We start from the raw sequence: 27,160 nt of genomic DNA on the forward strand, positions 1-27,160 counted from the left end.
GAGGCCCGCGTAACGCAAAAAAAAAAAAAAAAAAAAAAAAAAAAAAAAATAATAATAATAATAATAATAATAATAATAATACCAGAGAGTAAGAAGCACATTAATTAAGCACAGACTTTAATTACTAAAATGTACAACCTGAGTCTTCTTGATCAGAACTCACTTCTTATATTTAATTCTAAAATAAAATTTTATTCCAAAGTGATCATCAGTTGATTACTAAGGAAAAATATAGTATAAAGTAACTTATCTTTAGTTCTTAATTTTATTCCCCCAGAAAATTAAATAAGGAATGTTTCACTTTTTAAACATAAATTAGTTGGAGTCTATGTTCTCTGACTTCTTAAGATAGCTAAGGCACACAATTATACAAATCAAATTTCCTGAAGTTCATGTAACATTATCAATAACTAGATAAATAGCACAACATTTTAAAGTTTACTCTGGGACTGGAACAAGTGGTTATTACCTGGTAGTTAGGGTTATCTATCATTGGAGGTCTCCATACTCCTTTGTATTTTGGGTTATCGATCATGGGAGGGCTCCACTCACCACACCCAATCCGACATGCTGGATTAGAAATCTGAGGTGCCTCCCATTCTCCATCCATGTCTTCGTTCCTTAGGATATTAGAACAAAGCAAATGGAGTAACCTCAAGTCTCTCCTGTCAGTCATATAAACTAGTAACAAAAAAGCAAGTTAGAAAAATATGAAATTGACATTTGAAGATGAAGAATGCTTACCAGTCAACAGGTTTTTCAGCATTAGGATCTGGAATAAATTTCGGTTCATTATCAAGCCAGCCATCAGGTTTAACAACACTTGAATCTTCTATTTGGGCAGGTTCACTTTCATCCCTGTAAATACAGTATGTTATGCTAATTATTAATTATTCAAGCAGTTTAAAAATGCACGTTACAAAATTCATAAGGTACCAAAAGGCATTTCCTACCCTGTCTTTGTACCTACTACCTCCCCTCTCTCTCATCCACCTAAATCTTCTGTTATACACTTTTTTATATATATTACTTGTTATGTTCTATACACACATGCACATATGTATGTGTGTGTATATGTATATATATACACACACATACATATATATATACACATACTTTTTTTACACAAATGATAGCATTCTATACAGAGTATGTTAGACCTTGATTTCGTTCACTTAAAAACTCATTCATCAACAAACATATACAGGATGACTACTACATGTCAAGACTGTTCTAGGAGCTCTGTTTTATATAAATATATATCTGCTTCATTCTTCTTAACAGTTGCATAGTTTTCTACTTTGTGATCACAATTTATTTAATCTATCTATTGTTGAGAATAGTGTTTTCAAAAACTTACTATGATGAATAATGCTATAATTAATATCCTGGAATATATTAGAAATTAATAAGAAATTAGTTGTCAGCTATATGAAGTAAAATTTTTTTCCAGTTTCTCATGCATTTTTTAATGTAGCTCATGGTGAGGTTTTTTTTTTTTCCATGTAAAACTCATTTATTTTCATGTAATTGAAATTTATTAACATTTTCCTTTATGATTCTTCAATTTTATGTCATATTTAGAAAGGTCTTCCCTATTCCAATATTATTTTTTAAAAACTCTCCATATTTAATTCTAGTAATTCTTATATTTTCATTAAAAAATAACACTTAGAAAGTAAATTCTAAAGTATATAAACATAGTCACAGTAAGTAGTGAATAGAATTACTAACATAATTTTCATCTTTACAGAAAAGTAAAAATTTTAAATAAGAAGCTACATTATGATTTTCCAAACAAAACTTGAATAACAAACTGAAATAATCAACAATATATATGTAAAGACTGAGTAACAAACTGAAATAATCAAATCTATGTATGTAAAGACTTGTACTTGTCTGTTATCAATGTTATCTTAGGGTCTCTGAGGACTCAGTAACTGGGGTTTAAAATTTAAGGGTGCATCCCTTTTAGCACTTTATAAAAAAAATTCTCACATGTTTCACCAATCAGAATGAGGTTGGTATATACAGTTTCTCTCATTTAAGGGCAAACGTATGTCCCAGCCTTACTCTTTATGGGCAAACAAAGATGAAGCAATGCTAGAAAGCCCACATGGAGGGATGTAGTCCTACCTTTTCTGATAGCATGAATCATGGAAGTGATACACTAATAAGTGACTTATTCATTTTTTTTAAAAAGCACTATTCTTCCTACCTTGCACAAGTTACTTCCCTATTATACTATTTCCCTTAAGGCAAAGACATTTTCACTGCTAACCAGTACCCCTATTTATCTAAAAGAGAGTCAACAAGTTAACACTTTTGGTTTTCCAGGAGCAACATTCTATGTTCTGAATAGGTGGTAAACCCCAATGTTTACAAACAACAAGAACTTGAAGAAATAGTAATAGACACTTTCCAAAATGAAGTACACAGAGAAAAACTGGTTTTAAAAAATGAATAGATTCTCAGTGACTTGTGTAACAAATGTAAAGCAGTCTGACACACATTTAAGTGGCATCCCAAAAAAGAGATGGGGAGGCATATATAAATATTTAAGGAAATAATGGCTAAATGTTACCCAAATTTGATACAAACTATAAACCCGCATTTCAAAAAACTCAAAGAATCCAAAGCAAGGCAAATACACACGCACACACACACACAAATGACATCAAGGCACAACAAAAATCAAACTATTGAAAACCAGTAACAGTGAAAATAAATCTTAAAACCAAATAGAAAAAAATGACATATTAGGTAAAGGAGAACAAGGATGAGAATAACAACTGACTTCTCATCAGAATCAGTGTGAGCCTCATGATATGGTATGGCTGTTGCAAAATAACTATCAACCTATAACCCCACAGTGAAAAATCCTTCAAAAATGAAGGCAGAATAAAGAGATTTTCAGACAAATAATTTAAGAGAATGCAATGACAACAGGTATGTACTACAATGTATTAAGACAAGCTTATCAAGCAGAAGGAAAACAATAACAGACAGGAATTTCTATCTACACAAAAGAAGGAGAGTACCAGAAATGGTAAATATGTGGGTAAATAAAAGAACTTTTCCCCTCATAACTGTCCTATAAAAAGAGACTGATTTTTTTTTTTTTTTTTTTTTTTTTTTTGTGGTATGCGGGCCTCTCACTGTTGTGGCCTCTCCAGTTGCGGAGCACAGGCTCCGGACGCACAGGCTCAGTGGCCATGGCTCACAGACCCAGCCACTCCGCGGCATGTGGGATCTTTCCGGACCGGGGCACGAACCCGCGTCCCCTGCATCGGCAGGCGGATTCTCAACCTCTGAGCCACCAGGGAAGCCCAAAAGAGACTGATTGAAGAATAAATATGCATGGCCTTCACAGTACATAAAGAAGGAAATGTATGATAATAGCATGAAGGATGTACGGGAGAAAATATAAGACTCTCATATGATTAACTTAGACATGAAGTGGTATAACACTATTTGAGAGTACTGAAATAGGTTTAAGATGCATATTGCAAACCCTAGAGCAACCAGCAAAACAACAAACTACAGATGAAAAGCCAAAAAGCCAATAGAGAAGAAAAAATAGAAGACTCAAAAAAAATATAACTCAATCCGAAGAAAGCCAGGAAATACATTTTATAAAAAGCCACAGAATATATGGGACAAAGAAAAAACAAGTAGTGAGATGGTAGGTTTACACCCAGCCAGAGCAATAAGTGCATTAAATGTAGATGGTTTAAAACACTCAAATTAAAAGGCAAGACCCAAATGTAGTTGCCTACAAGAAAATCACCTGAAAAATAAAGGCATATACAGGTTACAGGCAAATAATGGAAAATAATATTCAATGGAAACATGATTTAAAAGAAAACTGGAGTGCTGATTTAATATCAGACCAAGTAGACTTCAAGACAGAGAGTATTATAAGAGTTTATAAAGAAGGACATTTTATAATAATAAAAAGGCCAGCTCCTCAAGAGGTCATGAAATACTGTGAATTGATCTAGTAACAGATCTTCAAGCAAAAAGTAATAGAACTCAAAGGAGATAAAGACAAATCCACAATCATAGTTGAAGATTTTAGTTCTCTTCTCTCAGTAAAAGAACAGACTGAAGACCATTAAGAATATAAAAGCTTTTGAACAATGCTATCAACCAACCTGATGTAACTGCTATTTGTGAATGTTTTCTGACCACAATAGAATTAACTTGGGAGTTAAAATGAAAATCATATCTGGAAAATCCATAAATAATTGACAACAAAGCAACACATTTAAAAATACATGAATCAAGGAAGAAATCACTAGGGAAATTATAAAACAGTATGAACTGAATGTTCTCATAAATAATATATATTTGTGGAACTTAGTTAAAACAGTGCTTAGAGAAATTTTACAGCTGCTTCTATCAGAAATTATTTTCTACCTTAATAAGGTAGAAAAGAGGAGCAAATTAAGTTCAAAGTAAGAAGAGGAAGGAAATAACGAAATACAAAAAAGGCCACTGGAAGGGAAAAAACTAAAACAAAAGCTGGTCCTCCAAAAAGTTCAATAAAATTGATAAACCCTCAGCTAGACACATCAAGAAAAAACACTAGTTGCCATATCAGAAAAGAAAGAGGGGACATCAGTACAGATCATTACAGACATTAAATGGATGATAAGAGATGCTGGAACAATTAGACACCCATATTTTTGAAAATTAATCTTGATTTATACCTCACACTACATACAACAATTAACTCAGAACAGAGTTTTAGTCAAAACTATTTGCCTAGAAAACAAAAGAAAATCTTTGTCACATTTAGGCAAAGACATCTTATCTTAGTAAGATGCAAAAAGCATGAATCATCAAAGACAAATATTGACAAACCGGACTTCAAAAAATTTAACACTTCTGCTCTCTGTTACGAAAATTAAGACAAGCCCCAGAGTGAAAGGAAATATTGCATATTGCATATCTATATTAATTGACTATTGCTGCATAACAAACTACGCCAAAACTTAGGGGCTTAAAGTAACATTTATTACTGCGGTGTCTGTACTGTGAAATCTGGGTGCCACCTAACCGGGTCCTCGCCTCAGGGGCTCTGGCACTGGCAATCTCAGACTGAGATAGGCAGCTTCTGAAATGGTTTCCAATGATCCTGCCTCCTGGTATTCATGTCCATGTGAAGTCCCCTCTCCTTGAGTGTGGGTGGGACCTAATAACATGCTATTAATGAACAGAAATTAGTAATGGTATGTTACGTCCAAGATTAAGTTATAAAAGACTGTATATTAGTTTCCCTAGGCTGCTGTGACAAAACACCACAATCTGGGTGGCTTAAAGTGACAGAAATGTATTATCTTACAATTCTGGAGACTAGAAATTTGAAATCAAAGTTTTGGGCAGGACCATGCTCTCTGGAGGCTCCAGGACAGGATCTCTCCTTGTTTCTTCCTTGCTTCTGGTGGCCACTGACGACCCTTGGCATTCCCTGGCTTGTAGATGCATCACTGCAATTTCTGCCTCAGTTGTCACCTCGTGTTCTCCCTGTGTGTCTGTGTCCAAATTTCCCTCTTCTTACAAGGACACCGGTAGTACTAGATTTAGGGCCCACCCTAATCCAGTATTACTTTATCTTAACCTGATTACAGATGCAAAGGTCCTAATTCCAAATAAAGTCACAATTACAGGTTCTGGGTAGACATGGAATTTTGGAGGACAGTGTTAACCCAGTACAGACTGTAACCTCCATCTTCTTCGCACTCTCTTCTCCCCTCCCTTCCCCTCTCCCTTGCTACTGTTGAAGACAGCTACCATGTTGTGAGATACTCTGTGGTGAGGCCTAGATTGCAAGGAACCAAGGGATGACTCTGGCCAACACCCAGCCAGGAACTGAGGCCCTCAGTCCAACAACAATTCAGTCCCTTGAGAGACTGAATCCTGCCAATGCCCACTTGAGTGAAACTGAAACTGGATCCGCTCCTCGTTGAGCCTTTAGATGACTATAGCCCCAGCTGACATCTTAACTGCAGCTGAAAGACCCAGGGCCAAAGGACCCCACTAAGCTGCAGTCAGAATCCTGAAATCACAAGAAACTGAGAGATAACAAATGTTGTTTTAAGCCGCTAAGTTTTGGGGTAATTTGTTAAACAGAACTAGATAACTGACACAACACCTGTATCCAGAATATAAAGAACTCTCATAACTGAATATAAAAAAATAACCCAAATAAAGCAGGGGAAAAAACTGAAAAGATACTTCTCCAAAGAAATTGATATGAATGGCAAGTAAATGAAAATTGGGGAAATTAAGGATTAGTCATTAGGGAAATGTAAATCAAAACTACAATTAGATATCACTACAAACCTTTCAGAATATCCAAAGAAAAACAGAAAAACAAAAACAGATAATACCAAAAGGTCAAAAGGTACAAACTTCCAGTTATAAGATAAATAAGTCCTGGGGATGTAAGGTACAGCATGGTGACTACAGTTCACCACACTATATCATATATTTGAAAGTTAAAAGGAGTGAATCTTAAAAGTTCTCAAAACAGGAAAAAAAAGCTGTTAACTATGTGAAGTGATGGATGTTAACTAAACACTGTAGTGATCACTTTGCAATATACACATACATCAAATCATTATGTTGTACACGTAAACTATTACAATATTATATGTCAATTATATCTCAGTTAAAAAAACATAATACCAAATGCTGTTAATGTATAACATCTGGAACTCTTACATAATGGTGGGACTGCAAAATGGGATAGCCCTTTGGAAAAGTTTGGCAGTTTCTTATAAATTTAAACATACACTTATTGTACAATCACACTCCTAGGTATTTACCGAAGAAAAAGGAAAAATTATGTCTGTACAAAGCCCTGACCACAAATGTTTGTAACAGCTCTATTCATAATTGCCCCAAACTGGAAACCAAAACTTCCATCAATATGTGAATGGGTAAACAAATTATGATACATCCCTACAATGGTACACTACTCAGCAATAAAACAAAACTAATTACTGATACAAGCAAAAAATACAGATAAATCTCAGAAAGCATCATTCTGAGTGAAAGAAATCAGAAAGAAAACTTATATACTGTATAATTCCATCTTATATGATATTCTGGAAAAGGCAAAGCTATAAGGGACAGAAATCACATCAGTAGTTTCCAGAGGTTAAATAAAGGTGGAAGGAGGGAATTGATTACAAAAGGATATAAAGGCCTTTGGGGAATGATGGAAATATTCTACATCACGACTGTGGTAGTGGTTAGATCACTGTATATATTTTTCCAAACTCACAGAACTGTATATCTAAAATAAATGGATTTAACTGTATGAAAATTATACTTCAATAAATCTGACAGAAAAAAAAACATGCAATCAGAATCCAGCAAATATCAAAAGGACAATACTTGTTGATCAAGGAGATTGCAAGGTTAGTCAACATTAGAAATTCAATCAATATAATTCACCACACTAAGAAAATAAAGGAGAAAAACCACGTGGTCATCTCAATAGATGCACAAAAAGGGTTTTACAAAATACAACACCCAAACATGGGGAAAAAAAACTCTTAGTAAACTAAGAATAAAACTTTTTTTACTCATACTTAGTGCATCTACCTTTACGTAGTCTCCTCCCAACTGTACTAGGGTTGGTCTGTGTGACAAACAACACAGCTGAAGTGATGGCATGTCACTTTTGAGATTAGGTTATAAAAAGCACTGCAGTTTCTGTGGTTGTGCTCTCTCCCTCTTGGATCACTCCCTCTAGGGGAGCCACCTGCCATGTCATGAGAAGACGTAAGGAGAGGCCTAGGTGGCAGGGAACGGAAACTTCCTGACAAAGGCTACAGAAGCCAGTGGGAAGTGGATCCTCCAGCCGCCCAAGACAAGCCTTCAGATGCAGGCAGCTCTTACTGGCAGCTCTACAGCAACCTCAGGAGAGTCTGAGCCAGAACTGGGGAGCTAGCCACTCCCAGATTCCTGCCTCTCAGGAACTGGGTGAGTTCATGTTTGTTGTCCTCAGTTGCTAAGTTTTTTGGTAATTTGCTACACAGCAATAGATAACCAATAGGGTGGGTTAAATACACAAAGACAGATAATCTACTTAGCAAAACCATAATTAAGAGTGAACTGTCAGCAGGGAAAAAAAAATGTTCTTAGGAATAAAGGTAACAAGATTTTAGGGAGAAATTACAAAACATATTTGAAGGACAAAGAATATCTCAGTTAAATGGAGAGTTATAAAAGTATCCCTCACCATCTGAATTCAAGCTATAGGTAATCTGGAACTGAATACATTTCTTTTAAGGAAAATATTCATAATCCTGTAGAATGGAAACCACACAAATACTCAGCTAGTGAACATTTTATGGGTAAGCAAACTGGTATGAGTAAATCCTATATAAGATGCCGAGAATATGGCTTTTTAAGCCAACTAATCATTAACTGAAAACACCGCAACTATGTAAAGTACGCACACACATACATGATACAGATCAAACTGGGAACTGAAATTAAAGTGTTGGTGCTTCAGATTCATGGAATTTTTTCCCTCACAACATTGAAAACATACAAAATACAAATACTATATTGAAAAGGGCAACAAAATTAAAATATTAATTAAAATGAAAATTAAGATAATTAAGAGGCAGGGGAGTGCAAAATCCGTTTTAGAGAAGTATTTCACCCAAAATAGTCAAAATAAGTAGTACTGATGTTTAAAAGAATAAGCTTCATTGGTTGTAAACTTCACTTAAACACACGTTACTTCACATAAACACACGTTACTTTATGCCAAAGAACACTTTGCTACTGAATTCTTTGCTTACCAGTCTTCTGGTTTGACAGCAGAAGGATCAGGGATTTTTGCTCTTTCATCCCAATCATCAGGTTTTTTATCACTGGGATCTTCAATTTCTTTGGGAGGATTGATAGGAGGAACCACATCCTCTAGTAGGTTTCCTTTGTTTACAACTATCTGATCAATTAATACTTCAAATGTGTCATCTGGATTCATCACTAAAGACCAATTTAAGCATATTACACTTATCATATTGACAGACATGTTAAAGATAATCTTCTACCCTAAACTTCATGGGTAAAATTTTCTCTCAACCACAATAAAGGAATTACCGACGTATTAAATCAAAATACACTGAAATCACTAGATATAATGCTTTCTAAAACCAAAGATAAAATTTTAAGTAACAATAATAATTTAATAAAATGCTCCATTACTTCTCAAATAAAAATACTCAATAGCTAACTCAGCTTAGGACTCACATGACCAGTCAGCTTCACTCTTTCATAGTTACAGAATACAACCCAATCTTCACTATTTTAAAATAATTTTTTGAAACGACCTCAAACTTTAAAAGTTGCAAGTATGCTATAAAGAACTTTATTTTTTCTTGAATTACTTGAGAGTAAATTACTGACCTCATCCATATCATCCCTGAATGTTTTAATGTATACTTCCTATAAACAAGGACATTCTCCTATATAACCCAAATCTAGGCACCAAAATCAGGAATTTAACATTGATACATTCTTATGATTTCCCAGAAATCTATAAAGCTCATTGGCATTTCAAATTTATTGATTCATACACTGTAGTGAAAAATGTCTTAAGGATGATTGAAAATATTCAACCTCACACTTTATTTAGTACGTTTGTTTTGAGGTAAATTCTAGCTCTTTAGAAGTCCCTAAGCCAAAAGTTTCATAAAGGACTCCCTTATCATTGTAATGACAAAAAAGCTCTTTCTCCCTTCTGTAAACATGTGGTGGGGAGTCACTGAGTATAATTTACATCTTTGGAAAGAACTGTAGATGAAAGTAGCTGCCTAACATTTGCTTTTAGTAAGTTAAGGAAGTAGGAGCTGTCAATAAATGTCAGGATGATCCTGACTTAACTAAGTAAATGGGCTACCACTTTCTGTAAAAGCAATTCTGAAGTAATAACAATCTCCAAAGGTTTCAGTCACAACAATGCCAAATTATTTATATCAAAATCAAATATTGCAATTTATATACAAAGTCAAATAATGTAAACGAACACTCAGTATTTTCTCCCTTCTCTTTTTTCTCCACCATTTCCTCTTCTATTACAGCTGAGATTATAAAACTATATTACTACACAAAGGAAAAAAGTCAAGATTGAAGCAGAACTGAGAATAAGATCTTAAATGCAAAAATGTGCTAGACCCTTTCTAATAAAAAAAAAGACATTTCTCAAGAAAAATCCCAAAGACTATTTTCTGAATAAATTTTGCATCTGAAATGTTTTAAAATTATAGTAAATCAAAAAAAGCACATGACAATTACACATATGTGAAAAGACATCTTTGCCTAAAATCTTTAGCCAAGAAACCTTTCCGTTTAGAAAACTGTATTCAATGTTCTAGATGAATCTACAACAAAAGGCATTGGATTATAAAGTCTTTTAAGGGACCCTGTAAGGTTCTTAGAACAACTACAGAATAATGTTATAAAAATATAGTAGTATTACAGAAAGTTTTTTTAAAAAGAAAATAGCCACTTGATAATTCTAGCACAACAAAGTTTTTGTGTATAGTAGTAAGAAAAGCAAATGTTTAAGAGTCAGACTTGAGTTTTGTTTTTTTTTTTTTTTTTTTTCGGTACGCGGGCCTCTCACTGTTGTGGCCTCTCCCATTGCGGAGCACAGGGTCGGGATGCACAGGTTCCGGACGCGCAGGCCCAGGGGCCATGGCTCACGGGCCCAGCCACTCCATGGCATGTGGGATCTTCCCAGACCTGGGCACGAACCCGTGTCCCCTGCATCGGCAGATGGACTCTCAACCACTGCGCCACCAGGGAAGCCCCCAGACTTGAGTTTTAATTCCAGTCTTACCAATTACTTTTGTTTCCTAGGGCAAGTTACTTAACCTAAATTAAGGCAAAATAGAGAGAAACTGCTCACCTCACAGGACGGTTGTAAACAAAGTGTCTAGCATAGAGCATGGTACCTATCAGGTGATTAATAAAAATTAGTTTTTTCTAGTCTTTTTCTTTTTGTTTGCATAATATGTCTAGTGGCCATCAGGATGTGCCTCCAATTTGAATCTCGTTTTCTTTCCCAATTTTAATATTATAAACGTCTCTTCCTTGTTGCCAAATATTTTCATAGTTATCATTTTGTATTGTATAGAAAGAAAACCACTACTGTAACATTTGGGTTGCTTCCAATTTACAGTATATTTTTACACATAGGTCATTTTCTTTCTTCTGGATTATTTTCTTTGGATAAATTCCTGAAAGTGGAATTGTGGCCTTTGATTACACTACCAAAGTGCTTTTGACCAGGTTTATACAAAGTCTAATTAAAATTCATTTTTTCTAGTTATAATTTCTCATTATCTCTACATTTCTACAATTTACTTTATGCTCCCCAAAATGTCTAGTACTATTTTCCAATTTCAGAAAAAGGTCTTTGATATCAATACTGATATTATTATTATTATTATTTTTTTTTTTATTTTATTTTTTTTTTTTTTTTGTGGTATGCGGGCCTCCCTCTGCCGCGGCCTCTCCCGTTGCGGAGCACAGGCTCCGGACGCGCAGGCTCAGCGGCCATGGCTCACGGGCCCAGCCGCCCCGCGGCATGTGGGATCCTCCCAGACCGGGGCGCGAACCCGGTTCCCCTGCATCGGCAGGCGGACGCGCAACCACTGCACCACCAGGGAAGCCCCAATACTGATATTAAAAATAAAATTTGTCCCTGTGTTGGCAGACAAAATGAATGTTTCTGTAACTGCAGTTTTTGGAAAGAAAACTGAAATATCTTAGTCTTGGATGGAGCTGTCCTGTTAGGTTCTGACATGCTGTGATTTTAAGTAATCATGGGCAGAACAAACCTCTATAATTGTATGTTCTTGGAAAAAGGAGAAACAATCCCATGTAGTGTTCCTCCTAGTCAACATATAGGCAAACTCCTAGTTACAAAAGTAAAGCTAAGTATGTTAATAGATGGTTGCTCAATGCTTTCCCTTTCAAAGTTTTCTCACAACTACCACAAGGCAGGACCCAACAATGACAACTGCCTATAGAATAAAGTCTAATATTAAGGGCTTCCTCCCCTTTAACCTTTTTCTCCAGTTTTCTATTCTTTCAGCACCACTAATGTCAGGGTGCCTAAAATATCCCTTTCCTCTCCTATCTTCCACATTGTATCTATACTTCAAGACTAGGTCAAATATAACCGCCTTCACTAGGTTTTCTCCAAGTTTCCAAACTGAAAGTAATATTGTTTTTGAGCTCTTAACTGTACCTCATACAACACTTTACTTTCTACCTGTGCTATAAATATGTGTGTCTTATTCTCCTAAAAAGATAAGCCCTTAACAGAAGGACCTGTGTTTCTCCCAAAGCACTTGCCACGAAAACATTGGTAGTCAGCAGATATCTTTCAATTAATGAATGAATTAAAAGGACATACCAAGGGTATAAAGATGAGTCTTCCTGTCTGTAAAGAACTTTTTAAGGTCTACATCTGGAGGTTTGGCATGCTTCTCTTCAAAAACTCCAGTTTGGGGATGTTTATGTCTGAAGATAAAATGAAGCTTATAATCTTCTCCGCATTTATCTGGTCCAAACATAATGGTATAGGATGTTTTATCATAAAAGTTTTCCTTCAAAGAGAGATGAGTATTGGGATTAGTCCAGAATTAGAGTATTTAATGAATTTCTCTATTCTACCCCACTGGGTAGAGTTCACAAAAATGTATCAAATGCTAATTCACCAAAGAATTAGTTGACACAATTGACAATAAAGGATGTGGAAAACACAACAAATTTTATTTCAAAATAGTTTTTTAAGTGCACACACTACTTCCATCCTCAAGATGTAGGAGAGAAGCTGGAACCACCCTAGCAACATCATAATGTTTTACTCTATATAGATCTGTACTATTAATATTTTATTAAGAAAATTAAGCACAGAGAAAAGCATTCTGTGACTTAAGACTACAGTGCTTACTTAGCCATTACTACTATTCAGTAAGACACCAGAAAATGGCGCCCCTTAGCACAATGTGAAGAAGAGATTCAGACTCAGAAACAGACACAGCAACATGCTCCCCATTTTATTACTGGTCATTTCTCTTCATTTGGCTTGGACACTGGTTAAGAGCACGGGATCTGGAGTTCAAATCCTACTGTTGCCTTTAAACCAGCTGTGTGTGGCCCTGAGCATATTTCTTAACCTCCCTGTGGTTCTATTTCATTACCTCTGATGAAGATAATAATAGTACGTACCTTATAAGGTTTCTCTGAGGATTAACTGAATTAATTAGATAAAGTGCTTAGAAAAATACTTGGTATTTGACTTTATTATTGCCATTGTACCTTCAGGTGATCATCACCTCACAATACCTAAGTGTTTCACCATCTACTACAAATGACTTCCCCTTTACCTGATCCTAATAACAGTAAATGAATCCTTTAATCTGTTTCATAGCCACGCATTCTGACAAATATCTCATTAATGTCTCATTTATCTTATTTTTGTTATACGCAGAAATCCTGACATAGCCTCCTGTAGGAGGTTGCTATAAGAAATGTCTCCAAACCTCAAATGGTCCTAATGTTACCTGCGTCACTATGAAAACATTTTTAACTTAGTAAATTTTTGCAGACTGCCAATTCCTGAACTGGCCCGCCTTTTTAATTTGGTTCTTTGGCCATTTTGTTTTACTGCTTTGCTCCATTATCTTACTTCTCCTGTGATTATTATTTTGTAAAGAAAATAACTGTAAGCTGATCTTTTAGTGACATTTATAAGCACCAGGTTATTTTTTATTTATAGACATAGCAAACTTTTTTATGTGGCTAATGATTACAAAACTGATGCCATCAAGTAACACAGCTGTGTATGAAACTTGAAGGCACACTGTAAAAGCTATATAAACTCACGGTGGATAAAAATTTTCAAAGTTATTTTCGATTTCAGTTGAAAATGAAAATTTCAGTTGTGTCAATTGCTCCTTAAAAATACTTATTAACTTTAATAAGGTTTTCTTAAACATTAAAATATCATACCAGATTCAAACCATCAGTGTCTGCTAGGAGTTTAATGTATGCACCTCCACAATCAATACCATCTTGAAAATTTACTTCATATCTAAATGAAGGGAAAAAGAATCATACTGCTGATAAATAAAAATTACTAACTGTTCTTCAAAATCTAATGTATTACTCTCAATTCATTTAAACACAAACATTTTACATTACCAGAAAGCTCATACAAAGCATATCCACAACCTACAGGGAACAAGCAGAAATGACTTTTCTGTGCGCATCCTTAAAATATTAAAAATAGAATGATTATAATCAACTATACAAAAGCCAACCAATTTGTCGAAATAATTTTTTTCATCAAAACTGTTGAATTAAGAAAAAAATACTTTGACTAAAACTTTTAACAGGAAACTTCAAATTAAAATAAGGTACGTACTATACATAGTCTTTATAAACTAAAAACAAAGACTATGGGGGTCATGGCTACAGCATAAATTTCTAAGAAATTGCTAATGATCCTAGATATCCAATCTGCTACTAATTTGTCTTTTAGTTCAGCTACACTGAAACCATGTTAAATGAGTTGTACATTTAATTAAATACCAAAAGCAAAGAGATTTCATAATCTCGGTCAATAACCTGGAATATTTCAGATCTTAACAGCCAGGAGATAGGGGAAATACAGTGTAACAGCTAAAAGAGTGAACTGACATGGCAGTCTCTTCATAGATTTACAACACTCTAATTCTCAGCAAAAGTTCTGTTGTTGTTTTGTCTTGTTTAGGCAATGACAGTCTTACTGAACACTATTTATAAGAGATTTTCAGTAAACTGATGAATTACATGTGACACACCGGTTATCAAACTGAAAAACAGTGAAAACCAAAAAAGTTATGATTTGGTTTAATGAATTAAAGCAAAAAGAGATGGAAACTAGAGGAGCAACAGGACACAGTGATAATTTTAATGAAGGACTATAGTTTAAAATGTTTCTGAGGAAAGTTTAGAGACAAAGTAAAAAAAAAAAGCATATAAAACTTTGACAGTTTGAACGCAATTAGTATATATATTTTGTATAGAAAAGAAACAGAGAAAATACAGTAAACTTTTAAGTGATCATCTCTGAGTTGCTGGAGATTATGGTGATTTCCCCTCCCTACTTTCTACTCTGCTTTATTTCTCAAGATCTCTGCAACAGTGGTTACAAGCAAGTACTTTTGAGTCAGGAAGACCTGAGATTTTTTCTGGATTCTGGTAATACCTCGGCTAAAGCCACATTACTGAAGCTCTAGTCTCTATTTGCTCATCTGTAACGTGGGAATATTGCCCATACCTACACCTCAAAGGACTGTTATGATGATTAGAAGTTGTCATGCACAGTGGTGGGCCAATAAACGCTCAAAAATGTTAGCTTCTGTTATGATCAGAAGAAAAATTTTGTTTTGTTCTTTTTCATTTTTTAAATAGTTTGTTTCCTCAAAGCCTTATCAATACTTTTAAGCAGTAGCTGATAAACTTTTTATTCATGAAACATGTCTTTGAAGAGTACAAAGTAAAAGAAATGGTGCATAATGTGAACTAAAGGTAAATATTTGCTATTGTAAGTAAAATAAAATAAAAAGAGATATAGTTTTAGTATAGGTGATCCAAGGAGAAAGGGTTCTGTGTAAAGAACTAGAGAGAACAATTGTGTAAATTGTCTCTATAAACGTTAAGACAGCTCTGCTGTCTTAGTATGCCTAGACTCGATCACTATGTCTATTTCATATCCTGCAAACTTCCGGATTTTTCAAATCATTAACTTGTGCCTACTATAAATAGTTCACAATGGATTCGAGGATCAGTGAAATGTATGTCATAGAGCTTCACTGCTGCTAATTTTAAATCATAGGAAAAATGAGGACAAATGCAGAATATATGTTAACCCTATTTGCTTTAGAGTAGCATTTTCTAAACTGTCCCATGAAATAGTAATTATTGCTATGGGGGGAAAAAAACTTCTGTGGTCAATTATGTTTAGGAAACACAATATTCAAGTTAAAAACAGGTTTTCATACAGAGAACTTCTCAAAGTCTTTAATGGGCAAATATGCTTCCTTACCTTTAAGGTTCAGATATTCTTAGTTTCTAAAACTTATATGACCACGTAATGCATATTAATATGTACACAATTTGGAAAAAGCAGCTTTAGAGTAAAGTTATGTCATAAATCTATAGCATTTATAGTAAATATAAAATTTTTTAATTTATCTCATTTCATCAAAATTAAGAATAACCAATATTCACTATCCTTCTTTGAACTGTTTTCAAGCATATCAAACACTGCTATTCCATTCTTCTTGATTCTCCTTTTCTTTTTTCAGAATAATAATTTCACAACTGCTTTAATAATTTTTTAGACTTATTATCTTTGCTTCTAATCTTGCAAGCTATCTTTCACTTGCTTGCCTAGCAGTGATTTATATTTTCTGAAAATACCAAATTTGATTCATTTTACTCTGGAGAAGTTAAACTTTATATTATTTTCCATTACCCTTTCATTTAAGCCACAAAGGATTAAAATAGAAAATGATATTATATTCACCTAACTTCAACAGAATAGGATTACTTTCAAATTTTCAAGAAAAAAGAAACCCCAAACTCTGAATAATGACATATATCAAGCTCAAATATTAATCCCAATAAGTACTTATAACAATATTTTTCATTTGTTTAAATGGTTGTATACTCTGACATTATTTGATATTTTAAATTTACTGAAATAACAGTACGACTAAGCCAAAGCATCACAGCTGAAAAATTAGCCCAATTATACCAAATGCCATATTGTTTTATATTTCTAAAATACAAAATGGCATTTTAGTTACACCACATAGGAATATATTTAACATGTTAACAAAAAACTGAAGTGGTTCTGGAGTGTTAAGTTTACAGTTAATGGTATTTCCTTACACTGTAATTAATTTCGGACAGCCCAATCTTCTGATACAAGGTAGAAAGTAACATTTCTACATTTCCTTTTCTTTGTTTTTAATATGAATTTCATTGGTTTTGTAATTGTATTTGTACACATCTATTTTGGTTTTATACCAGTATAGGTGAAACAAGCTTGAGGAATTTACACTTGATTTTACGACAGTTACACATGCAAACAACATGACAATAAAACTAGTTTATGCCATATTGCAGGGGAGGGAAGGGGTGACTGACTGTCCCATGAAATAGTAATTATTGCTATGGGGGGAAAAAAACTTCTGTGGTCAATTATGTTTAGGAAACACAATATTCAAGTTAAAAACAGGTTTTCATACAGAGAACTTCTCAAAGTCTTTAATGGGCAAATATGCTTCCTTACCTTTAAGGTTCAGATATTCTTAGTTTCTAAAACTTATATGACCACGTAATGCATATTAATATGTACACAATTTGGAAAAAGCAGCTTTAGAGTAAAGTTATGTCATAAATCTATAGCATTTATAGTAAATATAAAATTTTTTAATTTATCTCATTTCATCAAAATTAAGAATAACCAATATTCACTATCCTTCTTTGAACTGTTTTCAAGCATATCAAACACTGCTATTCCATTCTTCTTGATTCTCCTTTTCTTTTTTCAGAATAATAATTTCACAACTGCTTTAATAATTTTTTAGACTTATTATCTTTGCTTCTAATCTTGCAAGCTATCTTTCACTTGCTTGCCTAGCAGTGATTTATATTTTCTGAAAATACCAAATTTGATTCATTTTACTCTGGAGAAGTTAAACTTTATATTATTTTCCATTACCCTTTCATTTAAGCCACAAAGGATTAAAATAGAAAATGATATTATATTCACCTAACTTCAACAGAATAGGATTACTTTCAAATTTTCAAGAAAAAAGAAACCCCAAACTCTGAATAATGACATATATCAAGCTCAAATATTAATCCCAATAAGTACTTATAACAATATTTTTCATTTGTTTAAATGGTTGTATACTCTGACATTATTTGATATTTTAAATTTACTGAAATAACAGTACGACTAAGCCAAAGCATCACAGCTGAAAAATTAGCCCAATTATACCAAATGCCATATTGTTTTATATTTCTAAAATACAAAATGGCATTTTAGTTACACCACATAGGAATATATTTAACATGTTAACAAAAAACTGAAGTGGTTCTGGAGTGTTAAGTTTACAGTTAATGGTATTTCCTTACACTGTAATTAATTTCGGACAGCCCAATCTTCTGATACAAGGTAGAAAGTAACATTTCTACATTTCCTTTTCTTTGTTTTTAATATGAATTTCATTGGTTTTGTAATTGTATTTGTACACATCTATTTTGGTTTTATACCAGTATAGGTGAAACAAGCTTGAGGAATTTACACTTGATTTTACGACAGTTACACATGCAAACAACATGACAATAAAACTAGTTTATGCCATATTGCAGGGGAGGGAAGGGGTGACTGTCTGTGAGAACATGTGCCCTTTAAGAGGGCACTTCCTCTTTAAAATGAATTTGCTGCCTTTGAATCTTATCACTGGTTTACCAGCAATATTTATGGTTCCATTCTGAATATACTGAGGTTAATATATCTTAATAGCAAGTCATTTTCAGTAAAGAGTTAAAATAAAAATGGTGATTTTAGTATGCACTATATAGTTTATGGTGGTGGAATGTTGCATATTACAGCATATATTATATAATTTTTCAACTAACCTGCTTTTCACTCGAAACCTCAGGGTGTCTGTGTGTATACATGCATTGTGTATTTAAGCAAATGAAATGGAAAAGGAAAATCTGGTTTTTTATGCCCATTTTATACCCATTATACCTATATTCAGAAGCCAAATTATACAAAACTAATACAAATGTCAGAAAAAGTATTAAAAACATAATAAAACTTACTGTACTATCAGAGGTTTATCAGCAAAGATGAAAGGTTTTGCTAATACAGCAGATATTGCATGATGCTTTGCTCTAGATTTCAACACCAGTCCTCGGTCACCAGGTACTCGATATTCTTTCAATTCTTCTACTTCCCATCTTCCTAAAATACAAAACAAAGCAAGTTAAACTAAAACCAAAAACACTGACTTAAGAATTATTTATTAGAAGTGGTGACCAATAATATTCTTCCATGAAGGCTACTTTGGGAAAAATAAAATCACCTTTTAAATCAGAAAATAATATCTGCACCTGTATGTATGTATGTCCTCTTTTTCTCTTAAAACTGTGGAAGCTAATAAATAACAGACCCTACAGTATTTAATTAAAGCACCTCTAAAGTTGGCTTAGTTTGGATTTCTCTGAAAGACTGTAATCAATGACATCACAAAATGTGGTTTGTCTCATACTGTATCAACACTGTATTTTTAAAATGAGGTATTTTTAAATTACACAGGAGACAAAGTACATCCTTAACACAAAATGAGTTTGCCTCAGTCTATTTTTTTGAAATTTATGGTATCATCAGCTACTTTTCTTACTTTGCAGAAGTTACTGTAAGGATTTAAATTTTTTTTTTTTTTTTTTTTTTTTTTGCGTTACGCGGGCCTCTCACTGTTGTGGCCTCTCCCGTTGCGGAGCACAGGCTCTGGACGAACAGGCTCAGTGGCCATGGCTCACGGGCCTAGCCGCTCCGCGGCATGTGAGATCTTCCCGGACCGGGGCACGAACCCGTGTCCCCTGCATTGGCAGGCGGATTCTCAACCACTGCGCCACCAGGGAAGCCCGATTTAAATTTTAATCTGAAAATTGTTATGCCCAAACAACACAAACTAAAGTTAACACTTCCTAAGCTAAGCCAATCAGTTCTCAGAACTTTTGGCCAAGGAAGTCATACATACTAGATAAGCACTAGGCTGTAGCACAGCAAAGCTGAGTTAGGTCCTCTCTGGGCTGGAATCTCCCATGTTTAAGATCAGGAAGCTCCTGCAATTAGATCACAGGCAGCATATAATGCAAAGCTAGGCGGGTTAGCTGCAGCCCCAAAGTTGTGGATTGGACTTTCCTCCTTTACTCTTTTTAAAACAGAAAATAACTAATTTCTATTAATTTGTATAAAGTGTTCTAGTTTTGAAAATTAGAGGTATCGCCTATTCCAAGAAAACTCAATTTAGCGAAAACTGGCTATTTTCCAGTATTGTGCCAACTTGAAACATTAATGGGCACTTTTGAATTACTAATGTACTTTATATATGTTTTTTTTTTTTTCTAAAAAACAACAGTGCAAGAACCTGACAGTCTCATACACCAGAGAGGGGTATATTTTAGTCTATCATTGTGCACACACTATTGGGTTTTTAAGAATTCATTTTTTAAAGTTTTCAAGTTTCTTTTCCTTTTTGTCCCCTAATTTGGCTATAGTATACTTTTCTAAAAAAAGTGAATTCATTTGGTTTTTCTTCTCTCACACTGATGAGCAACTGTATTATCACTACTAACCTGTGGCTTGACCAAATCACAAAGGTCTTCTTTTAATAAGTAACAACTTTATCTTTAGGGGTTTTAGGATACTGATAGTAAAGCCTTTTTTAAACTATGTTGCCTTCTTTTGTAATTACATGCATACATTTATCTGCTATGAAAAGGTACTATCTAAAAGTACTACTTTAATTTTAGAAAACCTGTGACAGGTGATTATTCTTCAAGGACAAGAGGTTTTTCCCAACTTCAAATCAATAATAACTTTTCATTAACCAATAATCATTTACTCAAATTCTATACAGTGCCAGGTAATATGAACTCTGATGTAACTAAAATTTCAAAAAGAATTCACAAAATTTTATAAGACATCCTGAAAGTTGGTCACTTAAAGAACTGGTGATTTTTTAAACAGCTATACTTTTATTAGTAACTTAATCTGAAAAATTTAAATAAGTCTCCTCCAAATGCAAACCCTGTTACAGCACATAATGTTTCACACAGATTTGCTTACTCCTGAAAATATAGGAATTAGTTTTACTCAAGTGGCACTATACAGAAGCTGTGATTAACGACGAGAAATGCTAAATATTCCTGCAAAGAAGCCGATATTGGTCTCAACTAACCAGTATATAAACAACATTGCTAATATTTATATACAAAATGCCATTTTCAGGACCTGGAACTTTAAGAGATTCTGTATTTTTCAAAATTGCTTTCAAGAAATTGAAAAAAGTCAACCAAACATACCAAATCTAATATGCTAAAAAATTATGTTCGTGGATAATTTTGTTTAATAAGACTACAGACCAAACTTAGGTGTTAAGAAGCTTGTTTTCTGCTTGAGTTCTAATTTTAAGCTGGGGTGGGGGGAAACTCATTTAAACACTAAGTCATTTTTGTCCAGCAAGAAATAGAGACAAACTCACTCCTAAAATAGACCATATCCTAATTTTAGGAAAACTCCATTAACAGATACTTCTAAAACACAAACATAAAGCAAATATCTACCCAATGCTGTTCTAAAAAAACTGTAAAGTAAGCTAAATATAGATGTTTTAAGTCAAGCATTCTGTTCGATGGCGGGTATTTCTGTGGGTATTATTTTAGGTAGTGTTCTATCTCTGCAGACTTGCTGCTTCTTCGAGGGAAATTATTCTTTTCTCTAAATGGATTTAGAATGAATGCAGTATTGCTTGTTCTGGGCATATGGTAGAGTTCTTTTTGGAGTACATAAGCGTATACCCTGGGATGGAGAACACTACAAAGGAAGACATGCAGGCATGATCTTTATCTCACACTAAAACAGACACTATGAAACGACTGCTGCCATCCTATACATGCTGTTAGTTGTTCTGTTGTTATTCTCATGTAATGCCTGTTGGAGTCTCAGCGTGAGGTCACATCCTTATGGGTCTGAGGTCCTCTGAGAGAGAGGAAATTCCCACTATCTGTCACCTTGACTGAGGCTGATCCTGCTTTAGGATGTAACAACTGAGGAGGCTGGTTTTAGACTAAGAGGAGGAAGAAATTCTTCCGTCACACTCCAGGAGAGTCCTGTTGGGGAAGAAAAGATGACCCTTGCATATAGGACTTTTCCTTCCAGGTGAAGCCTGAGGATAACCTATCAGAGATGCGGTGATAATGGTTGTGGGCATGGAGGTGTGAGCTCCAGGAGCAGCCACATTTCCCATAGCTCTCATAAATGGCCTCTAGGAGGACCCTGCCGAAAGTTATAACTTGATCTAGGCGGCCCATGCTTGAGGGAAAACAGTAGAGAACAGCAGTAGCCTGGGAAATCCTGCAAGAGACTAACTGCAGTGGAGTGAAAATTTAACTGTTCAGAGTTAGAAAACTGGATGGTGGCTTAAGTATGGATTACCTGGACTTCCAGAAATATTGGAAAGGAGACGAGACAAAAGACTCTATTTCTCTTTTGACAAGATTCTGTTGTGAAGCAGGATGGGGCCTCAGGTATATTTAATAAAAATATAATCTCAAAAGCTAGTGAACTCTGAGTCATACTGGTTATGTCGAATATTTAAATAAATATTTTACCATCATATATAGAAATCTCCGCATCTGTATCATCTTTTTTTGCTTTTGATAAGACCCACCTATAAATAAAGTTGAAAGAAATGTATATCATTAAAAATAAAACTAACAATTTATAGATACAATGCATATCAGAGATACAACAGAAGATTACCCAATAGTCGCTTTTCCTTCTAAGATAAATGAATACTTAGAGGCTAAAAGGATGTCTACACATAATCCTGTAAAGCTAGAGTTAAATTAAATTTAGAATCTGCAACTTACTAGCTGTATGATCATAGCTAAGGTACACTAAGCCTCAGTTTCCTCACTGGTAAAAGGCAGATAAAGATAGTTCTTACCCACCTACTTAGGACAGTGTTTGGCATATAATGATCAATAAATAATAACTTTTAGTGTTTTTTTACCATTATTTAGGATAAAACATTAAATTGAATTTGTCATCTGATATTACGTTATTAATATCTGTCCTAAGGAATGAAGAAATGTTGTAAGTTTTCACTTTACATTCATGATTCATTTGTATATTTTCTTTGTACAAATGATAACAATTCAAATTAAACACTTCTATCAATAATAAAAATGTGTTAAGGTATTGGTTTACACTGTGAAATCAAGTAGTTTAACCCTTTTTTAAGGTACTGTGGTAGAGGCAATTTTCATAGGCTAACAACCAATAACTTCAAAAAAGCTGATCAAATCAAGGAAAAAATTCTCCTGAATGAATACTCACCCAGCCAACCTTCCACTATCAAAAGTTTCCGTAAAATATACTTCTCCTATAGGTTGAGGTGTCTTATATTTAATCTAGAAAATAGATTTAAAAACTCTAGTTATTCACCTTCACAAATATTTTAATTAAATAATCTCACTAATTAAGAACCTAGTATGGAATGCACATATAGGTAATATAGATAGATGGTAGGTGACATGGTCTCTGGCCTCAAAACTTTGTATTCTACTGGTAAGAAAATACAGAAGAATATAAGAGATACACGATGGAAAAAAAACTCTATGTGCAAACAGAATACACTGACTCCTTCTAACACAGGAGGGATGGGAGGAAGTAATTAGCCAAGGCCTCATGATGTGGCTTTGAAAGGATTCTAACAGGTGACAATATCTGAGGATAAAAAATCATTAGACGCAAAAGATGTAAGATGAAAAACATATGAGATGAAAAACTTAGTAAGCACATAGGTTAGTTTAAAATTAACTCTTAAATTTCACTGTTTTGTGACTAGAGGACGATGACAACATTCTGAGAAATTAGAAACCCAGAGGAAAAATAAGATTCAAAAGAGAAAGGACTGCAAAGCAATTATCTCAAAGCACTGTTTCAAGTGCCATGTAAGTGTTAGCTGCTATGATGATAATGATGGTGGGGGGGCTGTGATTTGACGGCTCTTTTAATCCTCATATTTCTATGCGGGAAGTACTTTATTGTTCCCATTTTACGTATGATGAAACTGTGGGAGACAGGCAAAGTAATCTGCTCACTGTCATACAGTTAGACACTTGCAGGACTTAAAAGATATGAGCCTAGGTTCTAAAGGTTATACACTTAACCACTACACTATACCGAATGCATCGATAAAATAATTTAAATTAAATTTATTGAAATTGTCAAAAGATAATTTGAACTGATGATGAATAAATAAAATTTTGCTTACAGTAATAGATAAATCTTGGTCCTTTCTTAATCAGCCTTTACGATTTTACCTATATGATTAGCTATGAGACTTCTTCTCTCAGCCTTAAGAGAAAAGGATGCAGAAGTACTTTTACTATTTTCACTGTCCCTACCCTTCCCTAATAGTACATTTCCTGTCTCAGGGAGGAAAATCAGTAATTAAACAAAATCCCACACACTTACTAACAGGTCAATATTCTGCTACCCAAATTGCCAATCTCCTATGAAGTTTTCTGAATTAGAACTTACAACTTTACTGTTCTCTATATTTTTATGGATTGGCAAAAATGAGCAATGTTGTTACAAGAGGCTTCCTTCTGTTAGACGACCCTTTAAATCACCAGCAATTTATTTTGCTCTTTATTTATATTTTACTCGTACTTTACCATATCTAGATTACTCATGCTATAAAATTAGAAGCATCAAAAATTGTTCCTCCCATTTCTTATCATCTTCTCAAATTATCATCAAATATAGTTAAGAGTCGTAGGTATCTGAAATTTCTTTGAAGTATTAACCTCCAAAACCTCGTAGTAGCTGTATCTAAATCAGCCATAAGCATTTTGATTACTACTTAGTTTCTGTGGATCACAGAACCAGGTTTTAAAAGAAATGGCCTTGTGGAGCTTAAAACTTAACAGGAGAAAGACTATTCACCTTAAGCAGCTAAACAACACTTGCATTTGCAAATAAAAAACTCTAAAAGGAAGTCTGTAACAACTATATATTATTCTCCTTGGCCCTTTAAACAGCAGCTAGCACAATATAATTGATATTTCCTCACCAAAAATATTTCTGAAAAAATTTTCTGATTGTCTCAATATGAGATATGAATATTCTCAATGTGAAAGCTCTTATGGATTGTCAAAGTGTACAAAAACCTCCAGACGCCTGTTTTCCAGACTCCTGTCAGTCACTACCTCAAGACGCACATCTGAATGCTGAGACAGAAACACTGTGAGCCTTACTAAATGCCTACCTCATCATCACTCCCCTTTCTAATTCATCCTATTTAGCATTTTCTTTCCTCAGAGAAATAAAGAAGCACTACTTTCTTTACTTCTAGGAGAAAATTATACTACCTTTTATCTGAAAAGGGCTTGCAGTCTCAGAAAGAAGACTAAAAACCTTTCCCTTAGCTAAAGTATTTAGTCCTCTTTAGCCAGTGATGGACTCCTGGTTTGATAGTAAAGATCTTCCCCATATTTATTTGGTAATAAAACTGTGCTAGGTGCCACGCACAAATTAAAAGCACAGCAACAAATAGTTGGAAAAAGGCAATGTTTTTTCTATTTATATTGAAACTAAAGACTATTTGAATAGAAATGAATCTTAAGAAATTAGTCACCCCTATGTATCATGAAAAGAATATTTTATTTTTTTTAAAGAATTTTTTGATGTGGACCTAATTTTTACATCTTTATTGAATTTGTTACAATATTGCTGCTGTTTTATGTTTTGGTTTTTTGGCTGCGAGGCATGTGGGATCTTAGCAGCTCCCCGCCAACCAGGGATGGAACCCGCACCCCCTGCATTGGAAGGTGAAGTCTTAACCACTGGACCGCCAGGGAAGTCCCTAAAAGAATAATTTATAGCTTGATTCTCAATAACCTTACCTCTGAGGAGAATTCCTTTTCATTAGCATCAATCTCTTCTGAATTTTCATCAACGTCTTCCATCTCAACACTATCATCCATAAATTCTGCATTAATTGAGATGAAAAGAAGACCCAAACATAGCTGAAAGCCTTGGAAACGCATATTGATTATCTGTGAAAATGACAGTAATCAGTAAAAAAAAAAAAAAAAAAAACAAAGTTGTGAAAAATATGTGTAAGTATATTTACAAAGAAATAATTTCTCCTTAATGGCTTTTAAAACAAATCATTACCAAACTTACTTAAATTATGCTTTGAACAAGTGATAACACAAACTTCAAAATCTCACAGGAGTCTACAGCTGAAGGCTTGCCTCTAAAAGCAAAGAGCCAAAAGCACGAACCTAAAGATATAGATAACAGTGACTAATGAACTCATAATATGTGGACTCCTCTAAAAAAAAGAAAAAAGGATCGTGATTCCTAAATGTTCGCTCGAGTTACTTTTTCATCATATTGTTGCTTAAGTGTATATAACCATACAATTGGAAATTTTACAATTATAAAAACAAAATATATTTATATGTAAACACCAAAAAGAGAAAAATAATTTTATCACAATTGAATGTGATAGTATTTTACTGAAATCAAATCACAGCTGGAAATTCAAACAAATATAGGATTTACTGCAACCAGGTTGAGTGCTATGAATAAAGTTCTTTTGCATTTATCATCCCCATAATACTATGATGAGTCAACGGTATAACCATTTCTCTATTCAAATACTGCAAAACCTCTGTTCCTTATAGCATTAATTGAGGTGAGTAGAAGCCAAATATTATTCGGCTGGCTCTTGGCAGAAATACATAATTTATATAATTACAGCCCCCTCTATTCCCATTAGCATGTTAAAAATGAAAGTTTTATTTCTTGGTGCCAGGGGACTTTTAAGCAAGTAAATATGAATACTGAAATAGTGTGGCAGTCTTGGTTATTAGGTGGTCAGTCATTCAGATGATCCAGAGTATAGTTATATTACCATCAACATGAAAAATTTTTTTAAAACAGTATATTCTTAGAACTCTTAGATTCTGCAGAACATATCTACAGACCTATATGGGTCTGCCTAAGAAACACTGAATTTATGAGATAGCACTCTATACCCACCAGAATGGCTATAATCAAAGAGAGATAATAGGGGCTTCCCTGGTGGCGCAGTGGTTGCGCGTCCGCCTGCCGATGCAAGGGAACCGGGTTCGCGCCCCGGTATGGGAGGGTCCCACATGCCGCGGAGCGGCTGGGCCCGTGAGCCATGGCCGCTGAGCCTGTGCGTCCGGAGCCTGTGCTCCACAACGG

The 27,160-nt window shown here is 34.3% G+C and overlaps 1 protein-coding gene across 5 annotated transcripts in view; it reads right to left on the bottom strand.

The window, feature by feature from the left end:
- Positions 1–27,160, bottom strand: part of CLGN (calmegin) — a 48,083-nt gene that overhangs the window by 7,546 nt on the left and 13,377 nt on the right. For 4 of the 5 annotated variants that reach the window (XM_007121500.4, XM_007121502.4, XM_007121503.4 and 1 more), the window contains 9 exons: positions 25,825–25,977; positions 23,249–23,322; positions 22,519–22,577; positions 18,943–19,084; positions 14,062–14,143; positions 12,461–12,653; positions 8,832–9,021; positions 745–858; positions 470–620 (listed from right to left, as the gene is read on the bottom strand). In XM_007121500.4, coding sequence (XP_007121562.1) covers positions 470–620; positions 745–858; positions 8,832–9,021; positions 12,461–12,653; positions 14,062–14,143; positions 18,943–19,084; positions 22,519–22,577; positions 23,249–23,322; positions 25,825–25,968 — 1,149 coding nt within the window. In that variant the 5' untranslated portion in view covers positions 25,969–25,977. The remainder of the gene's footprint in view (positions 1–469; positions 621–744; positions 859–8,831; positions 9,022–12,460; positions 12,654–14,061; positions 14,144–18,942; positions 19,085–22,518; positions 22,578–23,248; positions 23,323–25,824; positions 25,978–27,160) is intronic. The other variant, XM_028491707.2, reaches the window with a different exon arrangement.

This window comes from Physeter macrocephalus, chromosome 7 (genome assembly GCF_002837175.3).
Source record: "Physeter macrocephalus isolate SW-GA chromosome 7, ASM283717v5, whole genome shotgun sequence".
Taxonomy (NCBI): domain Eukaryota; kingdom Metazoa; phylum Chordata; class Mammalia; order Artiodactyla; family Physeteridae; genus Physeter; species Physeter macrocephalus.